The sequence below is a fragment of the Rhineura floridana genome, chromosome 1, assembly GCF_030035675.1.
Source record: "Rhineura floridana isolate rRhiFlo1 chromosome 1, rRhiFlo1.hap2, whole genome shotgun sequence".
Classification (NCBI taxonomy): domain Eukaryota; kingdom Metazoa; phylum Chordata; class Lepidosauria; order Squamata; family Rhineuridae; genus Rhineura; species Rhineura floridana.
Genome location: NC_084480.1, coordinates 204,660,715 through 204,672,625, shown reverse-complemented (window position 1 = coordinate 204,672,625; position 11,911 = coordinate 204,660,715). Strand labels below are relative to the sequence as shown.

At 39.7% G+C, this 11,911-nt stretch overlaps 1 protein-coding gene across 1 annotated transcript; it reads right to left on the bottom strand.

The window, feature by feature from the left end:
* Positions 1-3,308: 3,308 nt before the first annotated feature.
* Positions 3,309-11,519, bottom strand: LOC133377214 (uncharacterized). Its single transcript, XM_061610784.1, has 6 exons — positions 11,432-11,519; positions 10,699-10,760; positions 9,374-9,555; positions 8,435-8,561; positions 7,836-7,907; positions 3,309-7,295 (listed from the first exon to the last, which is right to left on the bottom strand). Exons 3-6 carry the CDS (start codon positions 9,539-9,541, stop codon positions 4,891-4,893), a joined length of 2,772 nt encoding a protein of 923 aa, XP_061466768.1. The 5' UTR covers positions 9,542-9,555; positions 10,699-10,760; positions 11,432-11,519; the 3' UTR covers positions 3,309-4,890.
* Positions 11,520-11,911: the final 392 nt, after the last annotated feature.

The following is an 11,911-nucleotide window of genomic DNA, read 5'->3' as shown; positions in this document are numbered from 1 at the left end:
CTGGTGAAGAGAAGGCTGAGGGGTGACATGATTGCACTCTTTAAGTACCTGAAGAGCTGTCACATAGAGGAGGGTACAGATTTGTTCTCTGCTGCCCCAGAGGGTAGGACTAGGTCTAATGGTTTTAAGTTGCAGGAGCGTAGATTCAGATTGGACATTAGAAGGAACTTCATGACAGTAAGGGCAGTTCGGCAATGGAACCGACTGCCTAGGGAGGTGGTGGGATCCCCTTCGCTGGATGTCTTCAAGCAGAGGCTGGACAGCTATCTGCGGGAGATGCTCTAGCTGTGGATTTCCTGCTGTGAGCAGGGGGTTGGACTCAATGGCCTACAAGGCCCCTTCCAACTCTATGATTCTATGATTCAACATCAGGAACAACTTCCTAACTGTTAGAACTATACCACAATGGAACCAATGACCAACAGAGGTGGTGGGCTCTGCAACACTGGAAGCATTCAAGAGGCAGCTGGACAGCCACTTGTCGAGTGTGTTTTAAGATGGATTGAGCAGGGGGTTGGACTCGGTTGCCTTATAGGCCCCTTCCAACTGTACTTTCTATGATTCTATGAAAACCAGGTAACAACACTCCAGAAGAGTATAAAGGAGAGCCCATGAGGGGTGTGGTGGGGAGGGTGTGTGGCTTGGGGAGAGTTCTGAGGGCCAGACAGAGAGGCCTGGAAGGCCACATTGGACCCTAGGCCTGAAGTTCCCCATCTTGTAAGAGTTCATGTATAAAAGTGAAACCACCAGGAATGTCACTAGTATTATAACCCAAGTATCCCTGATGGTGTGTGTATTAATAGTGCTCTCAATATATCTGTGAACAGAACAAGCCAATCTTTTGCCATTGCATATGAGTTGAAAGTAATCTGCTGATTCACTGGTGTCTGTGTCCTGCTTGCTTGTTGTTCAGACATTCATATCAGAAAAAGATCTGCTCTTTGGGGTGTGATGTTGTAATCAGTGTTATTTGCTATCAGAATAATTTCCACAAACATACCAAAATATTGCCTATGATGCTGTCAACAAGAGTTTTGCAACTGACTTCAGAGAAGATAAAACATTATGCTCTGATAAGCTGGCAGGGCTCAAGTTTGCAGGGTGTGACCATTGCAGGGTGTGACCTGAAGATGAACAAGTAGGCCATGCTGCAACCCCTGCCCACCTTTGGTTCTGGCTCCACGCACCATTGGCTGCGGCCTCCCTGGTTGACTTTTCCAACAGGTCAAAAGACTTTCATAGGAAAAATGTTACTATACAGCAAGGTGTGATGGGATTGTATATAGGAGACAGGATTTCAGTTTGGATTGGGGAATTCAGTGGTGGTGCAGGGAAGGGGTGGGGGAACCTTACAGCAATACTTGTAAGTGAAGCTTGCATTCTGCAAGGATAAGCCGTTCCTTTTTATTCTTACTAGAAGTGTCCCATTCACCATTTTCAACCCTGAAGAGGCAATGGAACTGCTGCATCCCAATATTCTGTCCCTTCTGTGGGTTGGCTTGTTCTGTGCCGGAACTTTTGCCTCTGTTCTGAGATAAAAATTCCACCCCCTAGGTTTTGACTGATGAAAATGACCCATTTTTAGACTTTGATAGCAATATGTGTCTTGCACTTTGTGTATGTTAACTTTCAGGTTTTGTCTCACCTGGAAGTCCCATACCCCCACTTCTAAAGAGATATCCTCCTTTCGGTCTTTTCTAGTAATTAGAGTGTAATTCTGATGTTTTAAAGGGTTTTTAGTGCTTCTGTTTGCCGCCCTGGGCTCCGACTGGGAGAAAGGGTGGGATAGACATTAAATCAAATAAATAAAGAAATGTACTATATATGTTGCAAAATGCCACCTTTCTGGATGGCTGTTTGGGGCACTTGGGGGTAACCTTCCTCCTTTCAGTTTTGAGTTACACTTCAGACTGTGTGGACCAGTTTTCAGCTCTCTAGGAAATGTGGGAGTACCTTAAACATTTTGGGGTATACTTTGAGTACTCTATTTGGAGGGAGAAGTATAAAATGTTCCTTTTTTTAGATTTTTCTGGTGCTGGGATTCTTTGCATATATACTAAAGTTCAGGGCTTTTTTCTAGTGCTGTGTTATGTCCGCTACATTCTGCGACTGGCATGATTTTTTAAAAGTTATTCAGAATAAGAAAATTGAGAATGAATGATCCACGGTGCATTGAGGCTAAGTTGTAAAGTAGCACCATTCTGAAACATAGAGCCATTCATGGACTATCTGTCTCACCGTTCCTGTACCTTCCCAGCTATGATTATGAACCCTGCTCACCTAAACCAGAGTCTAATGATCCTATACATTTGTTGAGTAACTTTATGAAAAGGCCTGTTGAAATTTGCCAAAGCAATTTAAAAACCCTGCACAGAAGCACTCAAGTTGCTTTATTTTCTGTTTTATTTAAACTCGTTATATGGCAATCTAATTAAAGGACTATTTCAAGACCAATCAGAACAGTGATTGAAAATACAGGATTCGAAGTTCCACGGTGGGTAACAAGTCAATTAATTCAACCTGGAAAAGAGATACAAATTCATCTTTTATAGCAGGAGTAGGGAAACTTTTTCAGCCCAAGGGCCACATTCCCTCATGGTCAATCTTCCAGGGACCACATGCTGTTGGATGGGGCCAAATGCAAAACACACGCACATTGCTCCATCCAGGCAAGCAAGAGACATTATCCCAGTTCAAGGACACAATCAAAAGCACTCAAGCAGGACACAAGTAGAGCAGGACCATTGCAGGGTGTGACCTAGAGATGAGCAAGACCCGGGGAGAATCCCAGGGGCCAGAGAGAGATGTCTTAGGGGCCGCATTTAGCCCATGACCTGAGGTTTCCTACTCCTGTTCTATCCTATGCAGTTTAGAATCATGCAAGTAAAAATGTCTTGTATTTTATCCAAATGAGGATATGAATTGCCTTTCAAATACAATCTTCTATAACCTCCCAGCTGCACCATTCTTTGTCGCCCGTGGCATAATGGCCATGTGTGACACTTTTTATTTCAGTCCTCCCAAATGCAGTTGATCAGTATTTGATGTTTCCCCCCAAACGATTTCTTAATACTAGTACCAGCCACTGGTACTGCTGTCTCCAATGTAGATTTATTTATTTATTTATTTGCTTGCTTGCTTGCAATATTTTTAAACTGCCCTTTATTGTTATGGACACCACGACAGCATATAATGGGCATGACTTTAATTAATCATCCCAAGATAAAATACAATAATAAGAAAACTATGAATGAAACAGATGTTGAAGCAGTAAAAACAATGGAGCAGACTAACAGTATAACCAATACTTAAATAAAAAGTTTTTAATATGGTGCTAAATATATTGTAGAGTCGGCACCAGTTATAGCTCTCTGGGAACAATATTCCACAACCTAGGTACAATATAATGGATCTTTTTCCATTACACCAGATTCTGATGTTCCTACATATGGTGACCCTTTTCTTATGCAGCCCTGTAGGGCCAACAAAATATGGAGTCTCCTTCACTATTTATTTCTGTTGCAATGTCTTTTCGGGAGCAGGGAACCTCTGCTTGTCCTCCTGCTTCATTCCTCTTGTCTGCTATTATGTTTACTAAGTCCATTTTCTTCAGTGCCCTTAACAAATGCCTTGCTTCCAAGATAAGTAAACTTGTCAAATAATCTCTGTTATATCACTTACTCAGAAGTAGTGATGAATGTCAGTTTAGGTTTCCCCCAATTTCTCATTTTTCCAAGCTTTACATTCAGCTCACCACATTTCTGCACCATTTTGCAATTTATTAATTTATTAAAAGTCCTCATGAAAATTCATCTGCATTTTAGTGCACATTTATTTTAATAAAACACATTTTTCTGTACAACTTTGCCTAATATATACATTTTGCAGGCAATTTTCCCTAATACAAAACATTTTTTTATATTATAAAATATTTTATGCACACTTTCCTACAATATGCACATTTTTGTACATATTTCTTGGTTGGAAAGCTGCATTGCAAAATTTGGAGAAGTGCAAATTTTGAAGGATAGCTGTGTTTCGGTTCAGGTTTTGTTTGGGGAAGTGCAAATTAGATAGGTATGCATTAAAATGCAAACCTCCCATCCTTGTTCAGAAGTAAGACTCTTTAATGCAGGCGTGAGGAACCTTTGGCCCTCTGGATATTGCTGAACTACAACTCCCATCAGCCACAGCAAGCATGGCCAATGGCCAAGGATTAAGACAGTTGTGGTTCAGCAACATCTGGCAGACCAAAGGTTCCGCACACCTACTTTAAGGGCACAACTAGACATTTATTTGTTATTATTAGAATTAATGGATCTAATAATAATAAATAAATAGACATGTAAGCAACTGGAACCAAACAGATCCTGCTGATTCCTAATAACTCAGAGTCCCTGTATGTTGGGGGCAATATAAAGTGCAGCATTTATGAACAGTAAATCTGCCCATTTCTTCCACCTGAAAGTGCTTTTTTTAAAAGCACGAGTTCTTTCTTAGAGCCCATGAGAAGAAAAGTGACTTTTAAAATGTGTTTTTGGGGCAGGATTAAGCTCCCCACTCTCCCCTGCCCCTGATGCTCCTGAAATCAACCATTCCTCACTACTGTTTGATGATTTGGTGGTAAAGATTCTGCATATGAGTTTCACCATTTCTAGTTCATTCATTAGCCATCTTGCCAATCTGGCAGTATAAGGCACATTTTTACAATAGCTCCCTTTGAAAACAGAGAGAAACTGTAAAATGCATAGTTCAAGAACATGCAGAGTTCAAAAACATAGTTCAAGAGCACAAATTTGACAGTAAACAGCAGGCTGTTTCCTGAAGCTCAAGCCTCTAATTTAGGCGACAATTCTATGCATATTTCCTGGAGAGCAAGTCCCATTGAAATCAAAAGGGCTTACTTCTGAGAAGACATGCATAGGATTGGACTGAAACAAGGGGAAGTCTATGCATGCAATTATGTCTGTTATATCTGCTGTTTTCAGGTGACACAATTAGATTTTCAGATACATTTTGTCTCAGAGGATAACGTGAACGTATTAGAGCCTCTCTCTGTTCCCTTCCTATAAGGTATTTATTCCAGGGAAGGTAATATGAAGAAGAAGCTATTTGAGGGACAGACTGATGAGCATTTAAACTATATACCACTTGGTGGTCCAAATGGCTATTCTGCTGCCTATCAATTAGCCTTGCATTTGATAGAGAAATCAGATTGGAGGTTCCCTTTTCCTCAGAAGACTTTTCACAAGTCTTCTGATTTGTGGTGCATTTGAATTCCTTCACAGGGGCATCACTAAGCATAGTTCTTGCAGTTCCTTCAACACTAGAGGAGGAAGATGGACTTACTGCATTCGTGTTGTTTAACAAATCATCCTGGGGGTTTGGTGATCTTCTCTGATTATGAAACACTTTGTCTGCTAGTGATGGCCATTCTTGGCTTGCAACATCATTCTCCTCACTACTTGGAAAGTCCTCACTCCATGGAAGAAAGTCTGAAGAAATGTCATCTTCTGAGTCAAGTTGGGAACTGGTGTCTGACAGAGTCTGTATCAAATTCTTGCATGTTGATCCATCATTTCTCCTGGAAGTAAGAAAGGCAAATAAGCTTGTATCTTCTGCCCCAGAATCCTGACCCTCCATGCTCCATGTGAATTCCTGAAATTGACTCTTTGGCATAATTTCTGCACCTGCTTCCATAAAGAGGACTGCTGAGGGTGAATTTGTATATGAAATACCAATCCTTTCACTTTGAGATAATTCCTCCTGGCTTTGAGATAAATTACCCTGATTTTGTTTCACTGTCCCTTCCAGAATAGACCATCCTTGGCTTAGAATCTCATCCTTTTCTCGGTTCCCCAGATTTTGATGCACTGTTCCTTCCAGTGAAAACTGTTCTTCACTTAGAACTTCATTATCTTCTTGGTTTCCCTGATTTTGTTTCACTGTCCCTTCCAGGGAAGACCGTTCTTGGCTTAGAACCTTATTATCCTCTTGGTTCTCCTGGTTTTGGTGCACTATCCCTTCCAGGTAAGACCATTCTTGGCTTAGAAGTACATTGTTTTCTCTGTTTTGGTGCACCGTTCCTTCCAGAGAAGACTGTTCTTGGCTTAGAACCTCATCCTCTTCTTGGTTCCTCTGATTTTGTTTCATTGTCCCTTCCCAAGAAGACATTGCTTGACTTAGAACTTTATCATCCTCTTGGTTCCTCTGATTTTGTTTCACTGCCCCTTCCAGTGAAGACCATTCTTGGCTTAGAACTTCTTTATCATCTTGGTTCCTCTGATTTTGTTTCACTGTCCTTTCTAGGGAAGACTGTTCTTGGCTTAGAACTGCATTGTTTTCTCTGCTCCCGTTATTTTGGTACACCGTCCCTTCCAGAGAAGACTGTTCTTGGCTTAGAATCCTATCCTCTTCTTGGTTCCCCTGACTTTGTTTCACTGTCCCTTCCAGTGAAGGCCATTCTTGGCTTAGAACATTATCCTCTTCTTGGTTCCCCTGATTTTGTTTCACTGTCCCTTTCAGAGAAGACCATTCTTGGCTTAGAACTTCTTCGTCATCTTGGCTCCCCTGATTTTGGTGCACTGTTCTTTCAAGAGAAGAACTTTCTTGGTCTAGAACTTCATCATCTTCTTGGCTTCCCTGATTTTGATGCACCGCCCCTTCCACAGAAGACTGTTCTTGGCTTATAAACTCATCACCTTCTTTTCTCAGTAGATGCAAGGCAATGTCTTCAGTATTTGATTGAGGAGAGGTACCCGCCACAGTCTGAACATAGTCAGCTTCTGTTCTTGATTTTCTGTTGCCTGCCTCATTATCTGTAAGGGATACTAGACAAGAGCTTACCAGATTTGCTTCAGGATCCTCACGCTCTACATTTGCAGTACATATGAATGGTTGTAATGGTGTGAGTGAATTTTCTGCAGCTATTTTGACACAGGAGAAAGAAGGGAGCCTTACATCTTCAGCAGCTAAGTTTCTATTTGTGAATGACCCCTTCTGGTTTTCTGGTGTGCTGGCCAGATTAGGAAATGCTTCCCCTTCAGAGGAAGCCTGGTCTTGTGTGAAAATTTCCACTGTTTCATGTTTTGGAATATGTTTGCTCCAGGGAAGAATGTTAGAAGAAACACCATAATTGTTAGACTGAGAAACAGTTGACGCAAGAATGTGGGTCAAGTTGCTGTCCATTTCTCTAGCATCTCTCTCAGAAACTGGAATGGAAGCTGGAAAGAAGGGCTCTTCCTTTGCCTCACACTTACATTCTTCTACCAAAGGCTTATGCATAGCCTCCTGAGCTACAAAAAGGAGGGAAATGTGACGTTAAATTTGGGAAATAAGAATCAAACCAGATATGCATCTTTAGTTATTAATACATATTGGCCCTCAGAATGTGGGAGAAATTTATTTTGGTTCACATTTTAATGTGAAACTACCCAGTTCACATTCCCTGAAACAATATATGAACCAAAATGCAGATATCCTCCAAAATCTGCGGTTCTCCATATTTTCTGATGCAGTTCTCTAACAAAAAAATGCATATATAGGTGAAAAGTGCATTAATTAGGGAAGGTTGCTTGCAAATACGTATATTGGGCAAAATGACATACGAAAATGTACATGTTACGATAAATGTACACTAAAATGCTGATGAATTTTCCTCAGGACTCTTTTTTTTAATGGAAACTGATGCGGAAATGTGGAGAACTGAACTTAAGGCTGAAAAAATGAGAAATTGAGAAAAGTGGAAAATTACATTCATCCACCACCTAATTGCTCCAAATATGGGCCAAGAAATAAACCAAGAACAAGGTAGGACATCAAATTCTGCTCTATACCTTTTCCATCTTCTTTGTCTTCCACCTCATGAATGGTGTTTTCAGGTGTTTGGGGGCTCATATAATGTTCACCTACAGAAAGAAAGAAATTGAATGAGAAAAGGCAAATGTCTACAAGAAGTTACAAAATATGTTTTATTATGTTCATACTTTGCTTTCACAGTGTAGTACAAAATAAAAAAAAATCATTTGTATCAATATCTGGATATGTGTTCAATTTTACTTCTAACTCCCTCCAAGAAGCATCAGGGCTTAAGGTAAGCTGGAAAGATAAATAAATAAATAAATGATGCCATTTATTGCTGTTGTTGGACTACAGAGCTACCTTCTCCCTGACCACTGACCATGCTGCTGGTGCTGATGGGATTTGGAGGCCAACAACATCTGTAGGGCCACAGCTTAGCTATCCCTGCTGTAGACAATACTGAATTAGTATAAACTAGCTTTTGTGGGGGTGCATAGTTCACAATCCAGCTAGAAATGTGCATGGACATGCCAGCTTCTGTGCATGTATGCATCACCGTTGCTCTTCAGTACAACTGTAGTAATCTAAAATGTAGGGAGGCCACCATGAGGTGACATTAGTATCTCCTACACACCACATAGATCATGCATGACGTATGCTCTCTGACTGGCTTCAAAGGCAGTGTAATTTGTTGGCTGTCCTGAATCTGGTCTGGATTCTGAACTCATGTGCTCTTTTTTATCTTGATTGAAGCTGGACAGCTAAAATAGAACAAGAACATTGCTGCATTGTAACTAATTGAAATAAAGGGATGCAGTGTAAAAAAAACTTTTGTATTTTATGTTATTAATTTTAATGTAATACAATAGAAAACCTTGATGCCCTCCAGATATTTTGGACTCCAACTCCCATCAGTGCCAGCAACATAGCCACATTGGCTGAGGCTGATGGAAGTTATAGTCCAAAGTATCTGGAACAGTTCTCTCAGTTTCTCATTTTTCCAACTTAAATTCAGTTCTCCACATTTCACAAGTGTGAAAAAATCCTCATGAAAATTTCTCAGCATTTTAGTGCAAATTTCTTCTAATAAATATATTTTTGTATGCATTTTTACTAATACACACTCTTTTGCAAGCAATTTCTCCAAATATAATGGATGTTCATATGTTATGACAATCTACCCTAGTATATGCATTTTCATACACATTATTTGGTTGGAGAACTGAATTGCAAAATTTGAGGAAGCATGAATTTCAAAGGATGGATGTGTTTGTTTAAGTATTTCAAAAATGTTTCCTTTAAATGCAAACTGAATCAAATTTCTTCCCCATCCCTATTCATGTGAAAGCGTTTTTTGAAAGGAGGAGGACATTCGAATGATGTCACCTGTCCCATCTGCAGTCCAAATAGTATAATCAAAGGAGAATAAAACACCCCATAATCCTGTTGCATGTACAGTTTAGCTGTGAATAAGATAGCACAAGCACAACACTTTATTAATGTAAAAAAGGGGGGTTATTTGGAAGACCCAAACATCACAAGGAAGGAATTGTTTGTTGACATAGATACCCACCGTTTCAATCTGGCCTACAGAGTTCCCTCTGGCGCCATAGAGCAGGCTCAGGGCAGCTGAGATATTCAAAGGTGAAAACAAGATATTTTCATTATGGTGATAATTTCTCAGTAGATGAAAGAGCTTGAGGCAAAATTTGGCATTAGCTTCACTGGAGAACGCCATCATGTAATCTAGGCAACCTAGAAACAAGCAGAAACTTAATCAGTATGTCTTGGGTTTGTTCCAGATGATATTCACGCCCCTGTGCCTATGACTCAGGGTACCTAAACAGTTTTCCTAATCCTTAAAATCTAAATAATATTGAAATCTATGTTCCAGGATAGGGTGCTCTCTTGCACAGAACAAAAGCAACCTAGTGAGGAGAGCTCAACCCACTGTGTTTTCAGACAAGTAGCAGGTATAAAATCATCTTTAAGGAAGAGCTGTTCACATAAGCAGACCTGTCACTATGTCATCAAGTGACTTCTTGCACATAAGAATTACCATTACTACACAAAGAACTTTTATATCTTCTCATATCTCCTCAAATACAACACTTTTCAATGGAAGTAGTATTCATTCACTGATAATAAGTAATTTACTCCGGAATCCTATGGCCCCTGGGAGAGTATCCTTTCCCCAACTGCAGAGAAAGTGCTCCAACCTTAGAAAGGGAGATCCAAGGTCAGATTCCCTGCAGCTCATATCCTACCAACACTGGAGCTTCAGTGATAGTACAGTCAAAAGGTGTTGTGGGGGGCAGGACAGGGGAGAGCTGGTGATATATTTGAGAACAAATACAGAGAAATGTTTTTTTTAAAAACAGAAAAGGACAGAGGAACTCAGTGCAATGAGCCAATGAGCATTGGATGAGGCAGTTTAACCACTTTCAGTTTGCACCACAATCACCTTAATATTGGAGCCTTAGTTATGAGACTTTGGGGGTGATCTTTGGATGATCCATAATTTTACTTTTTGTACTTCCACTGTAAATTCCATAAGGAAAGAAATGAAGGACAAGAACAAGCTTCAGCTGCATGTGCGTGTATGGACATTTGCTCCCCCTGCTTCAGATATATGGAAACACAAAATACAGCAACACAAGATATTCATGTATCACTTTATCAACACTTCTGGTAGTGTCTGAAATGTTTCTAAATGATGGACATTCACACGTGAATCAGCCCTAAATGTGCATAGCTGGAGAGGAGGGCTGTTTAATGTTCTATCTGAATTCATGTAACTATAAGCAGATGTACAGATCAACAAAGAATAAGAAAGAAATTATGTTACAAAGTTGTATTTAAAGTTGTCTATTCTGTTATGTGAGTTTTAGTCCTTACCTGGCTTAAAAGGAGCAGAATCAAGTGTTTGGCAAGATGTTCATATTGGTCAACTGATTCAACTGATTGTGAAGAATACAAAGAAAAATATACAGAGGGCTTTTAAAAACAATTGCAAGTTTCACCTGTGAATTTCTAAATGACATTAAATTATTAAAAAAGAAAAGGAAATACATTTACGGATAACGTTAGAAATAATTGCAAATTGATCTCCAAATCTATTGAACAATCTAAAACAACTTTGTAGCAGTTTTTGGTACAGCAAATTCAGGCTTCTGAACCAGTTGAAAAGAAACAGAAATAGGTTTCACGATGCAAGATGTATTCTTCCACTCAGAACCATATCTGCAGTTACCTAGAGCCCATTCTATATGATCTATTATTGTATACCTCCTCTGAAACACTTGGCTCACACAACTCAGAAACATTTCAACAATTAACTCCTACTGAAATCAATAGTACTCTTGGGAAATTACAGTCATTACAATTTTCCTAAGGTCACACTGAATGTGTAGGTCTCAGAGCTAACAAAGCACTCACTCAACCCACTGACACCCACTAAAGATCTACAAATGGGCTATTAGCAAAGAGCAGCATAGTCATTCAGATACATACAACAATCACAAGACAGGGATCCTTTCATCTCAAAATCTGTCCCGTTTTACAGAATTGCAAAAAAAAAAAAAAAAGTTCTCCAAATTCTCTTCCCATTTGAAAGATTGGGAATATTTACCTTTCCTTCTGCAATGAAGTTCAGAATTAGTCAGCCAGGTCTTCTTCCCTATGAGATCCTAGGCTATATAGAGAGCCTTTTCTATCTTCAACATTATGTGAAATTGAGAGCCCAGTGATGATTTTATTAAAGATTATTTACATAAAGAAAATGAAGCAGAGTACAGATAATAGTTCTGTCACAGGAATGGTGCTGCCCTGTTGGTCTGGGGTGATAGTTTCACTCAGCCTGCCTTCCATGGTGAAGGCAACAACAATGAAGTTGTTTTGTTAGTACTTAATACATATTTAACATTTATTAACTCCTGTTCCCACTAATTGTAAAATTCAGACAAATTTGAATTTCAAAGGATGGCTATGTTTTAGTTTGCATATTGTGTGGAAAGTGTGAATTAAGTAGGTTTGCCTTCAGATGTGAAATGAATAAAATTTCTCCCACAGACCTACTCACAAGTTACCACTGCTTGGCTGTTTGTCAGTT